We start from the raw sequence: 25,275 nt of genomic DNA on the forward strand, positions 1-25,275 counted from the left end.
CATGTTATAAGGTTGCAAACTTTTGTCATAGTCTGTACTCCGTCCTAGAGTCCCTTGTCTCCTGAATTTTTTGGTTAAATTTGCCTATGTTAAGGCTGCTTTTTGTGTTGCAAAACTCAGTGGGTTTCACCTCTTCAACTTTCCCTTCAGTTCTCTGGACTCCCATGAGAACTGGTTTTTCTCTTGTCTCTGTAGTTTTGCCATTTCTTGAATTTTCACCTGTTCTTCTTCTTCTTTTTCCAATTAGCCCTATGTATTTGCTCTACCTGGGACACTGTGCCTTGCATTGACTCTGGGGCATACAGAAGCATCATGTCCAGCTAGAAATGTGTGGGTGAAGTGTCTCAAGGCCAGTACCTAGTCACCTGTAAGGTTAGGCATTGAAATTAGAATTACCTGTATAAGTACTCTGTTATTCTTCTCCCTACCTCCCACCCCCCCGCGCTTCCTCTCCCCCTTCTTCCCCTCTCTCTTTTTTATTTTCAGAAACTCTGTCCTCAGGCACCCTGGCATCTTCCACACTTCTTCCTTCCTCCCTCGGAACTTCCCCTTCCTGAGCCCGTGGTGTCCCTCAGTTATGTTGATGTCCTGTGAATTGAACTGTCAGGGCCTCGTCTCCGAGTGTCCCTCCCATTCTGCAAGTGACAGTGGAGTCACAGCCCACTGCAGACAGGACCCTGATCTCCTCCTCTGCTTGTGCTTCACTCTGGCCCAGATGGTCTCTCTTACTCTTCAGTCTATTCTCCCTGGATGGGGTCAGTCCCGTACACCGGTTAGTTACGATGTCTGCTCTGATGTCCTCCACTGCCCAGAAGCCCATGGAAATGGTGCAGCCTCTACAGGCTTTGGCCGCATCCCAAGCCTTGGCTGACAACGGTCTCAGCTCTCTCTCCTGCTCCCTGCCCATCTTAGGGTTGTCCTCCAGACAGTCCTTGCTGGCAAATGACCACCGTGCGTATCCGGTCCTGATGTTGCTGCCTTTGGGTCTCTAGGGTGTCTGGGATGCTGCCATTGTAGCCTGGGCTTGCCTGGGAACTCCTCTGCGCCTTCGTGTCTCTTCCACTTAGGACCAGTATGGTGATGGTAGAGGCAGGAACATGTACTTTGAAATGAAATAGGCAATTATTTTTACCTTGGCGTTTTTTTCCTTTGAGCTGCTACTACTTCCAGGAGACTAAGCAACCCTCCATTTTTTTTTCTTTCTTGTAACCAATGGGATCATTTGGATGTTACAGAGGAGTTCCATGGGGCACAACTAGAAGTCACAGCTGGTGAACTTGCTAGCAAATAACTATGCACGCATGTGGAACATGGCATGTTGGTCCATCCTGGTGGGCCAGCATGTGGTACTAAGTTTACCTAGGAGATTGCAAAGCGTGATCTTGTCTGGAAGCTTCATTTGCCACATGGGCCCTGTGAGCTTATTTTCTCTTATTTGTTTATATAGATGTTTAGATTTATTTATTTGAAAGACAGAGCCACAGAGAAAGAATGAGAGACTGACAGATCTGCCATCTGATGACTTGCTCCCCAGATAGCTACAATAGCCAGGACTGAGCCAGGCTGAAGCCTGAAGCCAAGAACTTCATCCAGGTCTCCCAGGTAGCTGGCATCTTTTCTGCCTTTCCAGGCTGTTCGCAGGCATCTGAATTGCAAGTGGAGACCTTATGGCGTCGCAGGCAATGTTTTCACGTCATAACACCTTCTGATACATGATTTTGGCCAATGATAGTTCACACTCATGCCCTAGTGATGAAAAGTGGAAACAGGAAGTATCTCAGAATTTGTAAGAATCTGTCTTTTAACAAATTAAGAAACTTAGGTTTCAAGGCTCGCTCCTTGGGGAAAAGCTGGTTTGGGAGTCTCTCCGCAGAGTCTTAAGCACATGAATATACCGTTAAAGCTCTAGAATTCTTTTCAGAGGTAGCCCCCAGAACTTCAGTGAAGGTAGCTTGACCCAATGTTATTTTAAAGGGGGAAACACTGAAAATAATGTAAAGTTGCTTCAAGAGGGAATTTGTTAAATCGGTAATGTTTATGTATAGAAGTAAACATTAGGCATGGATTGAAAATTCATGCTGATGAGAGACATAAGGGATAGGGCAGTGTGAACCCTGTCCTAAGGCAAAGGTGCATGAAATGGAAATTGTCCATGCAGTGTGATCCTGGGCTGTCAAATACTGAGGGGAAAATGGCTAAAACCCAAAGCATAAATAGGGATGATAATGCTGGCTGCTGATGTAGCTGGTGTTCTTTTATTGCTTGTGATTTTCTTAATTTCCTAGGTTTTTATGGTAAGAAAAAAATCACACACCCCCAACGTTTTAGGAGAACAGGTATGGAGGGAATAAATGACTCATCTAAGAGAACATGATTAGTATGTAGGACTCTGCATTTCTGGCAAAGGCTATTGTCTCCACTCTCCCAGGTGGGATTTCATCCAAGTCCTCTCATCACCATGGTGCAAGACAGGGATGCTGCAAATTTGGAAAAGGTTAACCTGGGGGCAGAGTGGGGAGTGGAGAGGGTTCTTGTTTTAGTGCAAGTCTTTTTTTCCCCTGCTTGCCATCGTGGCACAGATGTAGACTTAAAGGATGTATTTAGCCCAAGACCACAGCTGAAAGGGCAGAGAAAAACTCCTATTGCACAGCCCAAGATCCAGCATGCTGCAGGTGGGAGCTCCGAGTTGAGCATGCCTTTGGAAGCATGCCAAGATGAGACTGGAGTCCCATGCTTGGTGTCAGGTGGCCAGAGGTGAAAGCTGCGCAGGAATCCGAGGCTCTGCTGCAGAAGGGGCTCAGCTATGAGTTTGATAATAACATGGTTCATTTTTGAGTGTAAAATCGGGATGAGCAGTGTGATAGACAATGGCGTCTGGGTTTAGGGGTGTGAATAAGGGGAGAGCATGAAGTTGTTTGATGGAAGTAACCATAGTCCTGTGCTTGGTACAAACTCTGAGCAAACACACAGAAAAAGCAGGGGCCCGGTGCGGTGGTGGCAGCGGCTAGCTGGGATCCAGGCCGCAGGCAGCTGTGCCTGGTAGCTTGTCTGGCTGCCGTGGAGCTGTGTGGTTATGCGATGCTTCCTGCCTGTTTCCCGAAGCCTGTTTGCTGACCTCCTTTCAACCCTGTGAGTAGTCTGCTCTCCCCATATATCAAAGGTTAGCTAAGCTTTTGTTCAAGTAGTTTAGGGTTTTCAGACAAGGAAATCGCTGTCCCAGCTCCTGAACCCCACTGTTGTAGGACAAAAGTGATCATAGACAAAATGAAGGGAAATAGACATGGCTGTTTTCCAACACAGTGACATTTATAATAAGCTGTGGTGGCAGGGACTGGCTCTTTGACCATAGCTTACCAGCCCTAGATAGCATAGTCCCTCCAGGGCTAGAAGCTTCTCAGATGGATCTCTCTTGCTCACCTCCAGGCAGTGTAACGGAGTCCAGCCCTAGTGATGGGGGCGTGAGGGCAGAAAGGGGTGCCCTGTTTCACTCCTCAGTATCTTTCCCATTCTTGAAGGTTTGCATTAAGTTATCACACAGCCTCCTGGTCTCCACCAGATGGGCAGTCCTCCAAGCCTGGACAGTTCCTTGGTGACATGACCGGAACCCATGCCATTATCATCTCAGAGCAGATACTGAACTTGAAAAAGTATTTGGAGGGTGATTTTGCAGAAGTGCGGGCAGGGGGTTGGAGCCATCATTCACTGAGTGTGTCATGCATGTGTGCTCAGCACGCTGCCAGTGACCCAGAATGTTCCTTCGCTTCTGAACAAGAAGTTCTACTCTGTATCACACCAAGTAGCTTAAGGATCAGTGGCTCAGACTTCCAGTGGGATTAACTTAGCTTCAGCAAGGCCTTGGAAATTTAGTTCTTCCAGTATGAGTTGGCCTCCTTGGAGGCGAGGGACTTCTCCGCTTGGGCTGCTGTGCAGCAGTAGGCTGTGCTAACACCCTGAGAAGCACTGCAGTTCTGGAGGCTGCGGTGGGACTCCTCTCTCTGGGCTCTTTCAGCCCCGAGACCCGCCCCTTGGGATCGTTTGCGTTGTCACTTTCTAAAGCTCACAGCTCTGTGTCTTATGCACAAGTGGCTGGTGTCTGCAGTGCGGTTCTTCCCTTTGTTGCTGTTTTGGAGGTGAATCTGTTCTCCTGGACTCCTGCTTGCTAGACTTGGGAAGTGGGAGGCTCTGCGAGAACAAAACCTCATCCTTGGAGGAGCATATGGGGGTAGAGCAGGAATTCCCTGCAGAAGGCAAGCTGGTCTCACGCTTCACATTGGCCCATTAATCATGTCTTGGGTGGAGGAATCCGTGTGACAGGGGCCTTCTGAACTGTGCAACTCTGCTGGTATTAGGAATATCAAGTTCTAAGACAGTGTAAAGGCACCACGCCATGCTTTGTTTGCTTGGTGGTAACTTTGGTAGGAGAGGCTTTTGAGAACAGTTTAAATTAAAACATTAAGATATCATAAAGGAAATGGCTCTTTTCAGGAGGAAATCCGTGAATATTTTCCCTGTGTGGTCTCAGCAAGTGGGTTGTTACACTTCCTGTGGGCATGCACAAAGATGTCACGGTTAAAAAGATATTAAAATAACAAAAATAGCACAGCAACAGATCGCACAAAGCTATGAAATTGTCATTACAAGGAGAACTCCCAGGGTCTTTAACACAATTTGTGCTTTTGAACTTCTAAGAGGGACTTGGTGTGTGTGTGTGTGGGGGGGGAGCGCATTCTAAATGGGCTTGACCTGAGCTGCTCACGGCTCTAACTTCTTTAGGGCTCACTGTGGGAAACCGTGAACCAGCCTGGCTGTGTTGGGGTGGGAGGTGAGGGGGCACCCCAGGAGGAGAGGACAGGGCTTGTAATCTTGATTCAACCACATGAGTCAAAACGATGTTGTAGTTCCAACAATCATCTTATTATTTTAAAGATCTGGTGAGTTGTTTGAAAGAGAGACCATTCACTCTCTAAATGGCCACCACAGCCAGGGCTGGCCCAGGCTGAAGCCAGGAATCAGGAGCCAAGAGCCAGGAGCCAGGAGCCAGGAACTTACTCCTTGCCTCCCACATAGGTACAGGAGCCTAAGCACTTGGGCCATCTTCTGTGAGGATGGTGCTGTGGCATAGTGAGCTAAGCCTCCTTCTGAGGTACTGGCATCCCATATGGGCACTAGTTTGAGTTTCAGTTGCTTCACTTCCGATCCAGCTCCCTGCTTATAGCTTGGGAAAGTAGTGGAACATGGCATAATTCTGTAGGCCCTTGCATCCTTATAGGAGACTAGGAAGAAGACCCTGGCTTTGGATTGGCTCAGTTCCTGCTGTTGTGGCAATTTGGGGGAGTGAACCAGCAGATGGAAGATCTCTCTCTTTTTCTGTCTTTTCTTCTCTTTGTAACTTTGCCTTTCAAGTAAAAATAAAATAAATCCTTAAAAAAAATCATTAAAAAACGGGGGCAACTAGGACTTGAGCTGGCAGACCTGTGGTAAACTTGCTGCACCACGGTGTCAGCAGCACAATTCACGGTTTGGCAGGCCCAGGGTGTGTAAGATTGAGAACCTCAAGGGTGATAACGGCTATGATCACCTTTTTTCCTACTTCATTCATCGTCTAGTTTGCTGGATACCATTGAGGTGTTGTGTGATGAAAGTTTCCATAAGGAGGTTTTTTGGCAAACATTGTCTGTAGCATCCTTTTTGAAGACAGCACTTTGTAGGTTTTGCGGAAGTCTTCAAACAATAAAAACATTGCAGTACAGCTCATGTGTTTCAAATGCATTTGACCTCACACTTTTTTTTTTCTTCAAAGAAACTTATATGAAAGGCAGAGTAATAAGAAAGACAGGGAGAAGGGAGGGGGAGGTGCACACAAAAGATCCTCTATCTATTCATTCACTGTCCAGGTATCTGCCACAGCCGGGGCTGGACCAGATTGAAGCCAGGAGCCAGGATTTCCATCCACGTCTCCCACATGGGTGGCAGTGACCCCAGGCCTTGGGCATCTGCTGTGTCTCAGATGCAGCAGCAAGAAGTTGCATAAGAATCAGGGCACCAGTGCTCCAGTATGGGATGCTGGTGGGACAAGTGGTGACTTAGGCTCATGTAACCTGCTGAGCTACAGTGCTGGCCCAGACCCCACACTTCTGAGTAACAATGACTAGCATAGCACAGCAGCTGCGCTTGGCAGAACTGCCTCATCAGGTGAACAATGTTGATCTCAGGAATGGGCTTTTAAAGTTATAGAGTCTTAGCCAGTTTTGCTGCTTCTATAAAATTTGCGTCTCAGTACAGAGGAAGTACCTGAAACACACTGACAATGTACAGGTTTTGTAAAGCAGAGGATTGTCCTTAGCTGATTTCCAGGAGTTCATCAGTTTCCTCCTCTGCTAAAACTTGTTACGGGGCATATCTGGTTGTCTCCAGGTCGTTAAATACCAGTGTTCAGAAAGGAAAATACAGTAGCAATGTTATCTAACTTGGTTTTGCACCCATGATTATGAAGAGATCCTGTACTCACAATGTGTTATTTGTGGGCAAGGACTGACAAATGGGAGATTGGAGTGTTCTTTCAACACACCTAGAAAGTTACCAAAATAGACTGCTTGAAACATGTGTGTGTGTATAATTCAGAGAATTGCGAACATCAGGCCAAGAAAGTAGTTTTTATCTTTTAAATTCCAGTTAAATCCCAACGTTATTAAAAATGCATTTGATCTTTTTAAATTTTTAAAGTAGAAATATTTATTTGAAGGGTAAGGTTCAGAGAGAGGGAAAACCAGACGGAGAGATCCTCCACCTGCTGGCTCACTACTCAGATCACTGTGGCAGTCAGGGCTGGACCAGGCCAAAGCCCTAGGAGCCTGGAACTCCATCTGGGTCTCCCACATGGGTGCCTGGGCCCTACTATGCGGGGCATTTGCTAATTTCTCAGGCCCACATACAATATATTGGGAGTACAAGATCTCTTCACAGTCTGAGATGAGAAACCAAATTAGACAAGATTGTGCCAGTAGGGAGCAAGAGTGGAAATACAGCAGCTGAGACCTAAACTGGCACCCATATAGGATGCCAACAATGCCGGAGGCATCCCAGTTCAGCATGCCACAGCTCCCTGAATTCAGTCTTAAAATTGAATCTGTTTGTAAAAATTAGTTGAGGAGCGATTTTCCATATGTAAATATTTTAAAATGATTCAAATAATGCATGCTATTGGTCATCTGGAATAGGAAAAAGTTTGGGTTTAGAAAATGGATTATAAAGAGTTTGTTAAATTTACTTTGCGGAATTAGCTGTAACAATGACTGGTGGCGGTTTCTTGACAACGATTGATATTTTCATGCCAATACCTTTGCTTCTCGACATAAAGCACACAGACCGGAAGCTGCCTGGCCAGCTCATTGGAAATGCGCAGTTAACAGGATTCCTGGTGGGTTCATATGCATGTTAAAATTCGAGAAATACTGAGTTCTGTCATGTGACGAGAACACAGTACATTTCCTGAGATATGATTGCTAAAGGGCCAGTAACGTATTGTAGTTTTCTCTTTCTGATCAGAAACCATGGTTTAGCCTAGGACAGCTGAAAGTCTTGGTTACCTTTCAAATCATGTCTCTAATGTGTGTCTTTTTAGAAAAGCAGGTGTGTGATACATGCATACCGTACCTGAGCAATCATACTTTTTTTTTATTGTTATTAACATTGTATTATGTGATACAGTTTTATAGGCACTGGTGATTCCCCCCACCCCTCCCATACCCCTCCCTCCATAGTGGATTCCTCCACCTTGCTGTATAACCACAGTTCAAGTTCAGTTGAGATTCCTTCATTGCAAGCATATACCTAGCATAAAGTCCAGCATCTTATTGTCCAGATAAGTTCAGTGGCCTCTTGGAACAATCATACTTTTAAGTGTGGTTTTCTTGCCTTTATTTTTACTTTTGATGCTGTTCTTTTGTGGAACATATTTGCCATGGGTACTTCAAATGGAATGAAAAGACAGGTTTGTTTTGGTATACAAAATTCAAAGTGCATGTACAGTTTTTGCATAACAGTTGTTTCAAAACAGTTCCTCATATTTTATGTAGTTCAGGGAATGTTCCAGCTCTCCTACTGCGGATGCAGCTTCTTACTGGTGTGGGACCCAGGAGGCAGCAGGGCTCCAGCTATTCACTGTGGAGATCTGCGTTAGGTTCCACCTGGCCCAGTCTCACCTATTGCAGATACAGAGTGGCTATTTACCCCTGCAATAGTTAACATTCAGGACTCTTTACCCAGTAATTTCCACCCCCCTCCAAAGCTTCTCTTTAATTTTAATCTCTATGGAAACCAGCTCATAAAGGCTTTCTTAATCCAAAAGTATAATTTGACAAATATGCTTCCTTTGAAGCTATTGTTCCATTTCAGGAAATGGTCTGAGAACAGAAACAAAGGGCCGATTAAAATGCCAATCAGAATAAGCCTAGTGGAGGTCGATGTTATCACATCCTTCAATTAATGAAAGAGGAATACATAATGCTGACAGCACATTTCCAAAACAGCAACTTCTGTGTTTTAAAAACAAACAAAAAATCCTGGCAGATATTCTGAAATTGGTACCGTTTCCTGTTCTCCGAAAAGTTTAACTTGCATAGTTAGGAAGTTGAAATCAAGGAAGTTACTGAAAGTAAGAAGGTAAGTTTTCTTTTTCTAAAAAATAAAGATCACAAGTTGTACCCAGCTGTTTCGCCAACAGTGTGTAGGGAAGGAGTTCAAAGCAGGGATTGCCCCAGAGTAGTGACCTGCACTTCAAATAAGAACTACCTTTACGGAAGACCGGAAGACTAAGCAGATGGGAGGCCTGGCTTGGCCTTTCCAGCCCCTGCCCGGTGCACCAATGTCACCTTCAGTGTTGGAATCAGTTGGTCAAGAACATGGGGATGGAGCTGAACTGAAGGAGCTCTGGTTATGATTTTTATGGGCCCCGACAGTCCTCCTCTCCGGTAAGACACACATTCCTAGCCCATGTAAGCGGAGACCGTTTTCTGCCCCCACCCTCCACCATTCAAGTGGCAGGGACCTGCACACGGAAGCAGTTTGCTGTTGTGCCCTCAGGTTCTACAATGGGTAGGGCCCTGTCTAGGCTGCAGCAGACAGAACTGACATGGGCTTCCTGAAATAATTGGTTCATCATTCACAGGCAACTAATTGCACAACATAAAGATGTCACACTGCAGCTGTTGGGGGATGCATCTTGTAGCTTTAGATCCTTGCAATCCTGTGGTTCTCAGACCATGATGCTCATCTTCCTACTCTCAGGAGAATCCCCACGTATCCAGCATTCAGAGCGTACCTCCCACAACCTTACAGGTGTTTCTGTTAATCGGGTATTTCTTCTGTGTTCATTTCTTCTTTGTCTTGGCCAGTGTTTCATTGTAGACTACTTCAGGTCTGCACAGCAGCTGTGTTCTTCCCGGGGTTCAGTTTTTACTGGTGGAGTGATGTATCAAATCCAGATAAAATATGGAAGGCTTCCAAACCAGTGGGTTGTAGCATGGTCGGCCTGTGGAATTTTATACCACAGGATGTGGATGCCTTTGGCCCCAGAGAGTATTTGGAACTCATGTTGTGGTTGGGATTTGGGATTTTCTGGGTATCTAGTGATTGTGGCCTGTGGAGCCCTAAGTGCAACCTGCAACTGGGGGTTCAGGCACTTTGGGTTTGAATGATTGAGCAGTGAGCAGCGGGAGGGTTACTGTGCTTCCCTTCCCATCCTGTTCTGTCCCTCTCTGTCCTGAACTGACATTTGAGACAAGGAAGCAAGAGAGAAGAGAAAGCACAGGGTGACCAGTCACGAGCTGTCAGGCCAACAGAGATGGGGCTACTGGTACAGGAGGCTCCGCTGGCCCTGCTGCCTCACTGTCCACCTGCAACTTGTACCATCTGTCCCTTTGCCCTTCCAAAGTTGGCCTCTTGCACAGCTTTTATAAACCATTCAGTCTGGACCAGAAGGATAACAATAACATCGTATCCTTCAAGTAAACCTGAGGTTCTGAGCAGTCCAGGGTGGTGGGAGTGGGACCCAGCTTCCTGCTTGGGGTGGTGGTGAGGTTGGCAGTCTCAGAACTGGGAAGATTAGATTGAGGGGGTGGGCAGGTGACCTTCTGCAGATCTCTCTGTACTCGATGTGGGTAACGGTAGGGGGTGGGTGGAGGTGGCCGTCTGTTGTCCTCCTAACAGAGCCTCAGTTCCAGTGGCCGGGAAGGAAACTCTGCAGGGTGTATGGGGACACGGGAACGCTTCAGAGACTGACGTCATCAGGCTGCGGGTTTGTTCGTGGCTGGGCTCTCAGCAGCCTAATTAGAATTTGCTCTTGCGCTGAAGATGGATGATGTGAGGCGCTGAACGGACTCTCTGTATGCAGGGAGATGCAGGTAGCCTGAGGTAGGGGCAGGTGCTGGCGCTTGCCTTTTTAGCCACCAGCACTGACAGGCTGTCCAGGACAGGAAGCCACTCACATGGGCTTTCCTTGCTCCCTGTGTCCCTCCTTTGTCTTTCAAACTGCAGCCACAGCCTGAATCTGAGAAAATGGGCGGGAGAAGCAAGATGCTCCATTCCACAGTGTGGCACTGCCTTGGATAATGGCTTCCGGACAAAAGCTTCTGGCTGCTCCCACCTCCCACAACGGCCTCGCCTGCCAGGGGCAGCCTAGCCTCTGGGGTGAGGCACTTTGATTTCTTGCTGTGTTCAGGGTCTTATTGTAAGAATAGAGGGTTCTTAATACGGAACAACTTCTCCATCCTTGGATATCTCGTTTTGGTTTCACGCAGCTTGGGGTTTTGAGGTGATAGAAGCATTCAGTTAGATGCCACAATTCTAACAGTGCCTGCTCCCGGGCTGATGATGCCAGGATTATGGGGGCAGTCAACACCTGGGCACCAGATGTGCCAAGCACAGCTGGGAGTTTAAGTCTCACATCTCCTACCACATGAACAGAGCAGGTTCCCGTTTACCTTTTGCGGGGCTTGCCAGTATGTCTGTTTGGAGCACGAAGAGGTAGAGGCCGACCTGCTTCCTCATTCTGAATGTTCCAAATGAACATGAATTTTCATAAGAACATCTCAAATCTGACAGTGTTATTTCCTGTGCTGATGTGTTTCCTAGAAAAAATGTGAATTAGTCAAATTCCCCCTAACCTTAGGTTATGAAACCTCTTTGTGTGTTTTATTAGGGAAGAAAGGAAAAGCGGGCTTTGTTCAGAGTCCCTCTTTTCTTAGCCTTTGGCATTGAAAATGTAATGGATACGAAGTTATCATTGGGAAGTTTCTAATATCAGCCAAGGAGAGGAGCTACTGTAGGCATTAGTCATGGAGTTTCACAGGTTCAAGCACAGCTGCTTTTTTTGAGATTTGAGAGGAGACAAGATAAGAACACAAAGTAGCATAGAGTGAAGTGCAGTGAGTCGTGAGGTTTGTTGCTTGATGAGCTCTGACAGTCTCAGGGACAGTGGCTACTGTGGGCCACCAACAGCCACTGGGGCTTTGGGGGTGTAGTAACTCTGGACTGAGTCTGTAGGCAAGGTAAAGGTTTGTAGAACTTTGCATGATGTGTTGTGGATGACAGATTGTTCTGTTGCTTGTTGCATGCTGAACAGTGTTGTAGTAGTACATGGCACCTAAGTGCCAGCTGTCTCCCAGCCTCAGCTTTGCAAGGAGCTGAATGTGTTTTCTTCTGCGTCGGCTTCTCTGTGAGTGCAGGATGTCATGCTGGACCCAGCACAGGGTGATCCCTCTTGCTGTGGATCGCAAGCCTCAGTCAGTGCCCCTTTCCGAGCAGCACATGATGTTCAGTGAGTAGACAGCATGCCAGCAAGTGGAGGCAGGGCTGGTAGGCTTCAGATGTGTGGCCTTGTGATGGCACAGGGTCTGGATGTCAGCCACCTGTGACATCTCAGGGAGATGGGTGGCCAGGTGTGGGACATGGAGCTGGCTAGGCATGCTGGGAGGGACAGAAACACCAAAATAATGAGAAGGCTCAATTTAAAAATGGTGTTTGTTGCCTAGCCAGTAGCCCCAAGGCTTGAACAGATGCCACTGGGACCATCACAGTGGGATTTTGTTCTGCTACTGGCAGAGAGAGACCCAACCAAGAAGTTCCAGGATAGCAGGGAATGTTGCTCCTGGAAACTCAGTCATACCCACCTGCTCCTCATGCCTACTTTTCCTTCACGTGAAACACTGTTCTGCAGTGTCTAGGCCACTGGCATTCAGATGCCTGGAGGTCAATAAAACAGGTTCCAGAAACTGTTCTAGGTCAACAGGGAGCAAACAAGGTGCACCAGCCCTCGTGGATGCCCCCTGGTGCCACAGACAAGCAGGGCCCCTACTGCTGGGCTGATTTCCCCTGGTTTCTTTTGGTGTACTCAAAATCTGCTGTGAGCCACACCCCAGCGTGGTGGTGGTGGGAATCTTGTTAGCTTGTGAGTGGGGCGAGTCATGTAGACGTAGATTCAAGCAAGGGTGGGGCAACAGGAGAGGGTGGAGGGTGGGTGTTGTTCAGGAGGCGAGTGGGTGGGGCACTGGCGTGATGCCCTCTGTGACGTGAGGATCCTCGCTTCACTCTCGGTAGGGTGCTTGCCATGTGTAAAGGTCAGCACGGGGTGAGGTTTGGGGGAGAACAGTTTGGCACAGCTTGGCATGGCATGGTGGATGGTGCAGTGTCACTCCTCTGCAGTCTCCTCAGGTGTAGATATATGTGTGAATCCACACTACCACATCCTCTTGCCTGGCACAGCTGGGAACAGCAGGAGCCTGTGTGTGTTTGGCCTTTGAGTCTGGTTTCACTACTCCCTGGCTGCCTGTGTGCTCCTGACCTTTACGAATCCTGCTTTCCTTATTTGTCAAAGTGGGAGTTGTAGCAGGTGCACTGAAAGGGCCAGGGACCATGCAGGAAAAGCACACAGCCAATGCCAGGGTCCCTCAAAGGTCAGCTCTCAGCATCACTATGTCGCAGTTGCACTGCACAGGGTATGGGAATGGATATCACGCCGTGTTGTTATTTACTGCACTGGAGAACTCAAGGAGGAAACACTGTGGGGTAATGGGAAATCGATGAACGAGAACACTTTGTTATTTGTGGAAAATTACCACTGGGAAAACAATAAGATACTTGCTATTAATATATGCCATGTAATCCACACAGCAGATGGGTTTTGTTATAGTTTTAAGTAGTTATAATGCTAAATCATTTATGGTTTTCTAGCATTTTCAGCTCTCAGGGAAGGAAGTAAGACGAGAATATTCTTGGATTCCAAGAGTCTTCCAGAAGGTTGTAGCTGAGCCCAAAGCACTGATCCTACTCCGTGAGGCTCATTTGGGGTGAGGATTCATGGCCATAGACTTTTGTCTCATGTTTGATTCCCCAAACCTATCAAGTCCTTGTGCAATTGCATTGGCTTTGGCACAACCCTGTGGGCAGATGAAGGAGTTACGCCAGTTCCTTCTTGACAGGTAAGGAGAAGAGCTGAGGCATGTTCCTTGAGTTTTAGGCCACTCCTGCTCTGACAGTTTCACGTCTGGAAGTGATACCTTGAGGTGGAACGGGGATAAGCAGGTGAGGGGCACGCGAGGCGTGGACTGGGCAGATCTCTAGCTTTCACTCCACGGAGGGGGACTACGGCCTCTGTGTCACCGCCACTGTGTTTCCTCTGTAAAGTCTTCCAGGAAGGGCAGATCTGGTCTGACTTTTTTGCAGAACTGGATCTATTTGCATCTTAAAGATGGTAAGCAAACCAAGAAATAAATAAATGGAAAAGCAGAGGCAAGATAGTGACCAGATGCTGCTTAGCATTCTGAGAAAACCAGAATTAGAACTTAAAGGTCATTGAGTGTGTGCACATGAGCCTGTGTGTGAGTGCATGTATGCTTATATGTGCACATACGTGAATGTGTATGTGTGTACATGTGTGTGTGTGTTCCGCAGCTAGAGGGAAGCATTAATGCTGAGCAAGGAGGAATGACCTGAGCTGCAGAGTCCTGTTCTGATGGTGAGCCAAGGAAGTGGTAGGACTTCTGGAAATGCCATGTGCTTTCATTGCTAGGGTGGTTAACGTGTTGAAGTTAGGGAATACTAGTCTGAGGCATTGGATGGCACGCAGGTGAGGCCTGCCAGATGGGCTGCCGTAGGTGGTGTTTATGGATTTAGCTGCTGGCCTAGCCAGCTGACCCCTGGGCTGGGCGCAGGAGCCCATGTGAGTCTTGGGAACAGGGGGTGAGCCAAGTTCCTGCTGGAAAAGACATCTTTTATTTCTTGATGACTTATGGTCATAATCACTGCTACTAGGTGGCTGATATTTAAAATGAAATATATTCTTTCTTAGTTTTAGGGCAAACAACAACACAGACACATCAGAAATCAAATTAGCATATTGACTGGCTGGGTGAAATACGCATAACGTTTGCCTCTCTGGTGATAAATAACTTGAAATACTGCTGTTAGTCACCTGTTCTCCAGGGAGCATTGCCAGTCCTTCTGACATACTTTGTCATTGTTAGTCCCTCAAATGGGTCAGACAGGGCAGATGCTAATAGCAGGTTGTTCTTCCAAGATCATGATCCCAGTGTTAGTTGCCATGCACACCTCGTTAAGGCCCGGTAATAGTTAGCCGTGGTTCAGAGACTGAAGGATCAGGAAAGCTTTTCTCCTGTACCTCCTCCAACAGGTGTCTGTCCTCTGTCATTTCCACATGACAGATGTGTGTATGAGTGGGTGTCCAGCCCCAGAGGTATGTACTTATGCCTCCCTCAAGGTCTTTCTACTGGCCCTGGAACTCAGTGTTGCTGCCCAGAGAATTGTGTCACCAACCCTGCCACAGCTAGAATGCTGACCTGGTCTGGGATGCTGTGACTTCACAAAGTCCCACTGGTCCCACAGCCTGGACATGTTCCTGGGGGCTGGCTCCCCTGTCTGGGAGTCTGGAGGGTCAGCAATGGGAGAGCCCCAGAGCTCCCCTTCCATTGTTCATTAGTGGGGAAGCCCAGGTCACTTCCTCAGGCTGTTGATTTTGTGAGGAAGTGACCTGGAATTCAGGCTTCCAACTCCCCACCTCCTCCTCTGCTGGATCAGGTGTCTCTTGCTGCTTTCCTTTCTGGTTACATTGCCATTTCCATACCATGCTTAGATGCTGTGCATCAGGAGGGCAAGTAGAGACGCCTGATGACCAACTTGGGCTGTTTTCAGGGAAAGGCATGACTCTGGACATGGTATCCAGGGTTGCAATGCTGTTTCTTATGAGGATAACCAGCTGTTACAGAAATACAGAAGCTGTGCTGCTGTGGCTCAACTTGAAGCTCGCCCATATTGAGTGCCTGTTTGTGGTGGGCAGTTTGCCCAGAACAGGGCAGGCTGAGCAGCCAGCTCACCTTGGTTTCCCCTCGATACCACTTAAGAGAGAGACCCCAAAAGCCTCAGCTCTGTCCCAGTTGGCTACAATAAGCTGTTGCTTTCTCCTTTGGGAAGGTTGTAAAGCTATTGTGGGAGCATGGTGATTCATGGTGATTCTGTGTGTATTTAGTTCTGCGGTGAGGGAGGCTCAATTTTGCCCACTCTGCAGATCCTGGTCTTGTGTCTCACTCAGCCTGTTTTTGGTTTTGCATAATTGTGAGCTGCTACTGTAAGGATCCTACACCAACTCCCTAGTGGAAAAGTTAACAATTAATTTTGGATTAACTTTGTAATTAATTTCCAGTTCCTTTTTATTCATCCATTGATACTTAAGCACCTGCTGGGTACTTGACCCATGGGCAGCCACAGAAGAAATGGCAGAATTAGCAAGATAAGTCTTTGGTTCCTGCTGTAGATTCTCACAGCTGGGAGAGGGAGACATGGACAATCACACTGAGAGAAGTCCTGTGATGGGTGTCTGGGCATAACTAGCCTGGTTGAGTGGTCTTGGAAGATCCCACGGTGTCTTGGAAGGGGCTTTGCTGGTTGGAGACATGGGAGTGAAGACCTGCCTTGGCATGGAGTGCCTTTCAGTGTTGTGACAAGGGATGGAGTGTTGGCAGTACACACAGCTCCTGGGCCGGGGCAGCAGGGCTCACTGTGGGCTTGGCCTTCCTCACCCTGCCCCACGCAGGGAGCTTCTGTTGCTCATGACCTCGTCTGGTCTGGCACACCCCACCTAGGATGGATGTTCTCTCGACACACGGCAGACTGCCAGCCTGCACCCTCTGTCCTGACCTCTCCTCTCTGGGTGCACAGGTTTGCTGGGGACCTGTCCCCTGTTTTGTATGGAGGTCGCCAAGATTTCTTCCTGGGTTGAGACCTTGAGTGGAGGGGTGATGCTCTTCTTCTCCCCCTCTTACAGGTGTCTGTGGCAGGTCGCCTCTCTTACAGCAAGCTCCCTTGGAGCATGAATACCCCTCTCCTCCCCCTTTCCACATCTCTCTGTTCTCTGGGAAGCGGATGGCAGCTCCCATGGTATGCATGTGGTGCCTATTAGGCAAACAATAATCGAGAGAAGGATGCAGTGATCCTAACCTGTTTTTGAAGCTGCCTGACTTTAAACTCAGCCAAGCGTCCCTTGGGGGTGCTCCAGTCTGTGGAGCTCAGCCTTGAGGGGTAAAGATCAAGAGGGTGTCCACATGACTTCTCTTGCATTCATGGGCCCCACTGGCTGCCTGGAAGACACGAGACCCACAGAGCATCCTTCCGATAGAGAAATTGGCCCAGGGCATGCAGGGGTACCTTGTTCTGGCCTCGGGATAGTGAGGGTCATGCCCAAGAAGTACCATCAGAGGGGCCAGCCTGGCGAGTGTGCACAGTGGCTTTGAGACTCCAGTTGGCGGGTACCAGGGTCTCCCAGGCCCGTCTTTGTTCCTCCTCTCACTGACTCATTGTCTTTGTTTTTCCTGCCCAGGTTGCCTGTTTGAGAATGGGTTGTGTGGACCATCAGAGGCCTGCGTAAATGGTGAGTGTGAGGCCCTGACCCCATGCTGCTAGAATTTCCTGGCTGCCTCTCCCTGACACACGCAGCCCCACAACAGGCTCCAGCCACGCTTGCCACAGGAACTCCAGCCCTGCCCAGCATGATGTGAATCGTCCGCTGCTCATGGAGAGAGCTGTGGAGCTGAAACCTGTCTGCATGTCAGATCAAGGGTGGGGGAAGTGAACACAAGGGCAGTGGATCCTGCTGTTCGTATGCAAACAGGCGTGTGCATCTTTGCTTGTGTCTGGGCTACAGCGTCTTGGGGCGGTTCGTGAAAAGCTAGGTGATGGTCAGGGGCAGGTGTTGGAGCCATGGGTGATGGATTCCTGTGGGCGGCAGTGCCGTAATAGAATGGGCACACCTGCCCTGACCTTCTGCAGGATAAGCTTCCACCATGACCTGATTGCTTTGGTTGTTTCCGAAGCCTCTGCCTAATTCTTTTCTATCAGTCAATGAGGTTTTCATCCCATCTGCCACTTGTTTGCTTTCTTATCAGGCAGATCAAAAGCATCTTTTGTTTGTAGCTCACAAGGAAGGTAGAATACAGGGAGTGAGAAGTCCTGCAGAAAGCCAGCTCTGGCAGGGGCAGTGCTGAGGGGAAGGGTCAAACCACCAAGAAATACCTCTCTGTCTGCAGCTGGTTTTCCCACAGTGAGGCTGGCCCTGTACCAGCTACATGAAGGCTGGTGGGGGATGCCCATTCTCTCCTTGCAGCTCTCTGCCCCTAGATGACGGAGATGGGGTGGGTTTGTTTCCTGCCTGGGTTCTGCTCGCTACTGTTGATGACCTGGCACAGGAATCCTTGTTACGTTCCTGGGTTCTTTGCACAAACATGGGTGTGGTAGGAGGGCTCGGTCTGCAGACGAATGTGCTAGCTGATCGGCTGTCAGTACTGTGAGACCTGGTGTCCAGGGTGACCCTTCCCTGAGCACAGCTTCTTTCTAGACTGGCCTGAACTCGGCAGGTGCTGGTGGAAACAGTGTGGACACTGAGAGTGTCAAAGGTAAAAAAAAAAAATGTGGCACTCGTGTGCCCACTCATGGGGCCAACCCCAGGCCCAAGATCAGGACCTTTAGGGCTTGGAATCATGGGCTGGCCGGAAGGGGTGCTGGAGACAAAGAGAATTTGTTGTTCTGGAGTGTTTGCTCTACTATTTTTGGTGGAGCGATCTCATCAGGTGGTGATCTGGATTAGAAGACCACTAGAAGAACAGCCACACACAAGTCACAGGTGGGATGATGGGTGCAGCTCCAGCCCTCCAGCCAGACACGTGGCCTCTTAGCTCTGTTCTGGATTCCTTAATATTTGGGCAGCTAGTATTTAGAGGCAGTGTTAAAAGAATGCTTTTAAAACACATCCCGTATCTGGATCCCACCATTGTGCCGATAAGGGAAGCAGGTGTGTGCGTATGTAATTTAACTGGTGGCATGGCTAGCACCTGAAAAAAAAAAGGCAGTGACTGCTTCTTTTCCTGTCTCCTCTGGAAAGCAGACCTGGGGGATGGTCACAATCATTCTCAGATTTTTTTTTTCTTCTCTTAGCTTCAATGTGCCTTCCTGACATCAAATGATATTAAGATAATAGCTTTGAATTCTTTGGAAAAGAAAAGCAATTTAAATGTAAATGGTAAACATAAATATTCAGACCTTGATTTATGGAAACAGACAATATTTGGTATTTTTGTTTTTCTGGTATAATTAAGGTCTAGGAAGTCACAAAGTGGACATGGCCCAATCTTATAAAATTGTGTGCATTGTGTGACTGATGGAGTAATAAAAAAGATTGTATCCTGCCACCACTAGGCTGGATTTATGGTTGCCACGGTGACTGTATAATTTAGCCTGCCAGCTGTTTGGGGCAGAGAGGTGTGGCCAGCAGCCACAGTGAGGACAGATGCACTGTATGGAGAGTCCAGAATGTTCTGTTCAGACAGAGTCTATTGGTTAGTCTGGCCTCCTCTCTCTACTAACGTCTCTTTTCTTTGGACACGTGAGCACACATAGAATCCTATTACGCTATATGTTTTTTTTTGTTTTGTTTTGTTTTTCCAAAAAGCTCCACAGACTTTGTTTAAAAATTAAAATAATGTTTGGGTGGAATAAGATACTTTATAAAGTAAAATCATTGATGTATTTACCACCTCACATTCATTAGATTAGCTCCTAAAATAAGAAATCCAGAAACAGACATTGGCAAAGATGTTGAGATATTAGAACCCTGTGTCCAGTCAGTGTGAGTTTAAAATGGGCTATAGAAAGAAAAAAACAAAACAAAACAAAACAAAACTGAACGGTGCTGTAGTTCCTCAGGGAATTAGAACTCAAGTTACTGTCTGCCAAACAGGCAGCTAGGCGCTGGGTATAGATCCCAAAGGGTTAAAATACAGGGCATGAAGAGACATGTGCACACCCAGTCACAGTTGGCTGAGGCTCTGTTGACCGAGGATGGTGAAGCTCAGTGTGGGCTGTACAGAGGATGGAATATTGTTTAGCCCTACAAAGGAAGGCAGTCCTGAGATGCAGGACAACACGGATGAGCCCCAAGAACAGACATTGCACCATGAAATCCGTCACATATGCACACACAACTCCTGTGTGAGGCCACTGACACGAGATAACCATGACTAGTCAGATTCACGCCAGGAGAGTTGAGCATGGTGCTTGCCAGCGGCTGGCGCGAGCCTTCCGTCCAGGAACATGCATTTTTGGAGATGATGGCTGCACAACACTATGAATGTAATGAGTCCTGCTGGACTGTGCTCCCAAAAATGGCTAAGATGGTAACTTTTACATGTCTACTGCTGTCACAAAAATTGCAAAATTAAAACTCTGTAGTCATTTTGTCCACTAGAGAGCACATCTACGTTTTGACATTTTATCTTAAGATCAAGTGTGTGCAGCATCCTGGGGCGGGCTGCAGGAAAGAGAGGTTTAGATGGAGTCACATTAGCGTCCTAAATAATGAGAAAATAGGTTTCAAAACATTTTTAAAAATGGATTTGCTCCTGTGGTCAGTAAGTAAATGGGGCACATCTTAAACAGATGGTGTGTTCTAAAAATAATTTCTAAAGGTATAATAATCTGTGCCTTCTTATGTAAGGAGAAAAGAAAAGCAAAGATTATGAAAAGATTTTGCATGTGCCAGGAAGTGAGATTTTTTTCACCCACTGCTGAGGGGAGCACAGCTCAATGCATTCATCATGGAAATCAGCGTGCGAGTACATTGGGGGGCCTCATGTGCGCCACAGTCCCTGAACCAGAAATACAATTTGTAAGAACATATCCTTTTTTTTAAAAAAAGATTTATTTTTATTGGAAAGGCAGATTTACAGAGAGAAGGCAAGGCAGAAAGAAAGATTTTCCATCTGTTGGTTCATTCTCCAAATGTCTGCAATGGCCAGAGCTGAGCTGATCAGAGAACAGGAACCAAGAGTTTCTTCTGCGTTTCCCACATGAGTGCAGGGTCTTAAAGCTTTGAGCCGTCCTCTATTGCTTTCCCCGGCCACAAGTAGAGAGCTGGACGGGAAGTGGAGCAGTTAGGACATGAACTGGTGCCTGTATGGGATGCTGGCACCTGCAGGTGGAGGTGGAGTTGAGCCATCACACCAAGCCCAGAAAGAAGATAATCCTAAGAAAATAACCCATGGTTCAGAATACTACAGAAACCTTCAACCACAAAGTTACTCTTTGCAGTGATGTATTTCTCAATTTAAAAACCAGTAGATAGATGTTTAACATTTAAAAGCATATATATATATATACACACATATATAAGAGAGAATAAGAAAGTAGTATCTCCTTTCTGATAGTTTGTTCTCCAGATGCTTATAACAGCTTGCTTTGGGCCAGGCCCAATCTAGAAACCAGAAACTCAGCCTGGGTCTCCCATGTGGACAGCAGGAACCTAAAGACTCAAGTCTTTACCTCTTCCTCCAGGGCTGTACATGAGCAGGCAGGTAGAACTTGCAGTGGGGCCGAGACTGAAACCCAGGCTCTCTGGTATGGGGAGTGGGCATTGTGAGAGGCTTAACTGCTGCTCCACACATCCACTTGGCCTTTTTTTAAAGTCCTGTTATGTTCACATCCAAATATTAGACAGACATTAAGAAGGAGGTGTGCGAAAAGTTGTTAGTGCACCAGAAAGTGCAGGTGGGTGGTGGGATGTAAAATGCAAAATGAAGAACTCAGGATCTAAAACTAAGTCTAATAGAGTGACAGCTGGATAAAAATTATGCAAGGAAGAAAGGCAAAAAGTTATGACTAGGAAGAAAGGCAAAACCAATGCTTCATTCTGCGAAGAGTGGAAACTTATTTTCTGCTGGAGGAAACTTATTTTCTCCATATTTGTCTATTTTAACATATTTTCATCCAAGCACTTCTCTATTTAGGAGAGACATGGGAAGGAGTTACCTCAATGAACCATATATAGAAAGGTGTTTACCATCGGAGCTTAGATACCTACACAAAGTTGCCACAAAGGAGACAGAGAACCTGGGAGTGAGGACCAGAGGAGATGCCCCAGGGTTGACTGTTGTATGGACGTATGAGCTAGTGACTGTGATCCTGCTTGGGGGAAGTGACAAGCTCACGGGTGGCAGGAGCCTGCTGGCTTTGCGCTATATCCGCCAAGGCTGAGTTCAGCGCTGTGGCAGCCCCCAGCCCAGAGAGGTCCGTGGCCATGTGCGTGTGCAGGCTGTTGCAGGAGGCAAGAGGGGATCTGCCCTTCACTCCAGCTCACTGGCAGGAGAGGCCCCTTCTAGGACATGGCTGCTTGTTGGGAACTTTGTGCTCCACAGCATGCGATATGGCTAAGCCCGATCCTCCAGGGCCAGTGAGTGGCTGCTTTCATGGCCTCAGCTTACACCCTGTGGCGAGGATGTGCGCTTTCTACAGGGCAGGTGTTGGTGCTGTCTCCTCCAAACCCTTTCTCCATTGCCAAGCGCAGGGTGTCTTCAGGAGCTGAGGCTGTGTCTTGTGGTGGAATATCATTTACCCGTGAAAAGGGAATGAGGCACTGACACACGTTACCGTGTGGGTGAGCTTTGAAACGCTGAGATGGTGCCATGTCATCTCATTGCTTCTACAGTGTTGGTGGCTCACGTGTGTGTGTGGAGGTGAGACAATCTAAGATTGAATACAGTGAAGTTCGCGGGGCTCTGCATTACAGTAAATACTGCTGATGCTGTACATTTGGAAGGTGAATTGGATGGCATGTGAACTGTAATTCAATAGAACTGGCTTAGAAAAGAAAATAATAATAAAGAAATTGAGGAGATGAGGAAAGGAGCAGGGAGGGCCTTGAGAGGCTGAGGATCTAGCAGGAGAATCCTGCTGCTCTCTCCCGGAAGGTTCCATGCAAGCACAGTGCTGCATCGCCATTGGAGCGCAGGATGGCACAGTGACTACTTTTTCCACAAGAAAAACAGTTTCCAGCCCGAGGACCCAATGTGCCATTTAGGAACTGCCACATTCGAATCTACTGAGGATGCTGAAGAAGTGAAGGACTTTAGGATTTTCAGATCTGAAGGTTCTTGCTAGTTCTAGGAAGATGTGTGATGAACTTTATTGGTACTCTTGGCCATAGCATGCAGTGTAGGTCATCAATGGAAAATTATGTATTGAGTGAACAGATAAAAGAATAAATGAATCATGATTTGTGCAACCCCTCATCTTCCCACTTTGGGCAGAAAAGCGAATTTCTCATTCATCCTTAAGCTCATTCATGGCTGAGACCCATACCATAAAACATTAAGATTAGTGAAAAAAAAACCCACAAATTTATTTAATGCTAGTTTTATGTGACATGGAGTCGTTAGATATGAAGAGGCAAGGAAACTGGAAAATTGCTTATGAATGGTTGTGCGTGTGTTCGAAGGCAAAACATTGGTGTTGTGGGAGTGGGCGGGGCTTGGCAAGGCCTGTGGTTTAGATTTTTCTCCCAGGCCTGTGTCTGCACAGATGAGGCCGTTTCTTCCCTCTGAGAATGGGAAGGACACCCTAAACTCCTCTGGAAGTTTTAGGACCTGCCTTGGGGGAAGATGTGCCAGGTTTTGGGGTCCACCCGAGGGCAGAAGGGAGAGGGATTTCACAGTTTCTGGGTCTGCTTTCAGAGTTTGCTCTGGTACTGAGGTTCTACATTTTGCGGTGCTCTATTTATTAATTTATTTAAACAGACATAAAACCCCACAGATCTGTCATCTATCTCTCACTGATAAAGTACTCCCTACAAGCCTTGCTTCTCAGCTTCTTCATTCATGTTTTATTATACAACAAACTCACACTTTTTGCCAAGGAAATCATAAACAGACCTCACCTTCTGGGACACAAAAATACAACTGGGATACTACTACTAAATAAATACCTGGGAATTCAGTAATTCTACAGTCCGTGGTTCGTTCACTTAACAGCGATATCCAACATAGAAGCAGCGTCATTCCAAACAGTGGCCATTGTGTCACCAACCTTGATTTTCACAAGCATCCCATGGAACCCACTGTGGAGCCTTCAATAGGGGGAGGCTCTTGGGAACCTGTGGGAAGCTATTATGGGAATTGGAATCTCAATTTTTGTATTCCATGTTTTTGCTCCCACAAAGGTTAGAATTCAAAGCAGAGGCGTAATTCAGTGCTCGAGTGCAAAAGAGGGAATATGCATCGTGTGTGGGCAACCTGTCATGTGTGGGGCAGGGTTGCCTATGAAGTCAGCATGTGGGGAAGAGGCCAGATAAAGACTCAGAAGTCAAACGTGGAAACGGGGGCACTTCTATGTGCAACATTTGCTTTTATGGGGCAGGAGCTGGTGCTCCAATTGCTGTGCAGACAGGGTGGAATTAGGTGGGGGTTGATGTGCACAGAGCTTTTCAGTTTATGTGGTGTCTTCACAGGGAGCATAGCTTCCACTTGACTCTGATGGTGTCTCCTGCTTCCTGGTGTAGGAGAAGCAGGAGCATCACGGGACGTACTGGATTGATGGTAAAGGCAGTGCTAGAGGCAGGACCTATCAGGGAGATCCCCTGGCCCACGTGTTCCTACCTAATCTTGCTGCCATCTCCACCACATCAAAGTCAGACCTCTCCATACTGCCTGTCCACAGCCATCTGAAAGTCTCTGCAGCTGGACAACCTTGGCATGTCCAATTTTCCTTCTCTGTCCAACTTCTTTAGGGAGGTTCATGATTTAAAATGCGTGGGTCTTATTGCTGTCACCTAATCTCTTTTTCAAACCAACTGTGCTTTTTCACAGTCTCCCAGTTGTCAAATGACAACTTCTTATTATTCTATTTTTTTTCCAATGCAATAAAACAGAATAGGTCTGTTTATCAAATTTGCCATTGCATGCTGGGTAACCCACTAAATCACAACTAGATGTGGATGGAATCATCCTGCGGTCACTAAACAGGAAACTACAAAGGGAAAAAAATGTCCTGAGCTTTCCCCACGAAGTATTCTTTGACCTGTGTCTTTTTATACCTCAAGAAATCTTTAGGAAGAAAGTAAGAAAAGAGGGAGGAGGCTGGAAGGGACAGGCTCCATCAGTTAACAGATACACCTCTCAGCATCTTCAGCTATATTGACAACAGCCTCAGCTACGTGGACCATGAACTGAGCACTCATTGCATCCTGAGTAACATTCCTATCATTAACTCCTGTAATCCTCACTCATGGTCTGAAGGTGAGGAGACTGAGGGTTGGAGGAGTTTAGGGGAGCTTCAATCTCAGAGCTCTTAGGACAGCCAGTTGGCACCTGTTCTGCCTTGCTCTGGCCTGTGTTTCAGTTAGGATGAGCAGGACAGGTGCTTCAGCAACTCATCCTCTGCCTGGAGGTGTGTGAGCTAAGTCGGCTTTAGATGCCTGGTATAGAAACTGGCACTCCCTTGAAGACATTGACCTGAGTCAGTGTCCATGGGTGACTGGTTCTCTCCAGTGTGAATCCCTCTGTTTCCTCCAAGTGCTGCTAAGGAATCAAATGCAGAGGGAGGGGGCTCGTGCTCACTTCGGCAGCACATACACTAAAATTTGAACGATACAAAGGGAAGGGGCTGGATTAGACAATGCAAGACCAACTTCTTCCTTCCATAGTCATTACTGAGTCTCCTAGGGTGGGGTGGAGGAGCAAGAAAGCAAGTTGAACATGGGGGGTCAACCTCCCTCTCTGGGCCCTACATGTATTTCAGGCAGGGGCATGATTAGTCACACGTCCTTGATCATCTTTGCAAATGTCAACTAAGTGAATGTAATAAACAAATGTGAAGGTGAGATAACAACACAATGATGACATTTGACATTTCGTTGATTTGGATTTTGGAAGCTGTGCAGTCTGTTTT

General features: G+C 47.2%; 1 protein-coding gene across 1 annotated transcript in view; it reads left to right on the forward strand.

Moving 5' to 3' along the window:
• Positions 1-7,288: 7,288 nt before the first annotated feature.
• PTPRN2 (protein tyrosine phosphatase receptor type N2) overlaps positions 7,289-25,275 on the forward strand; it is a 914,532-nt gene continuing 896,545 nt past the window's right edge. Inside the window, exons 1-2 of the mRNA XM_040984210.1 lie at positions 7,289-7,417; positions 16,822-16,936. Of these exons, the coding sequence (XP_040840144.1) occupies positions 7,289-7,417; positions 16,822-16,936 (244 nt within the window). The remainder of the gene's footprint in view (positions 7,418-16,821; positions 16,937-25,275) is intronic.

This window comes from Ochotona curzoniae, unplaced genomic scaffold (assembly GCF_017591425.1).
Source record: "Ochotona curzoniae isolate NIBS_2020 unplaced genomic scaffold, NIBS_Ocur_1.0 contig_4105, whole genome shotgun sequence".
Taxonomy (NCBI): Eukaryota; Metazoa; Chordata; class Mammalia; order Lagomorpha; family Ochotonidae; genus Ochotona; species Ochotona curzoniae.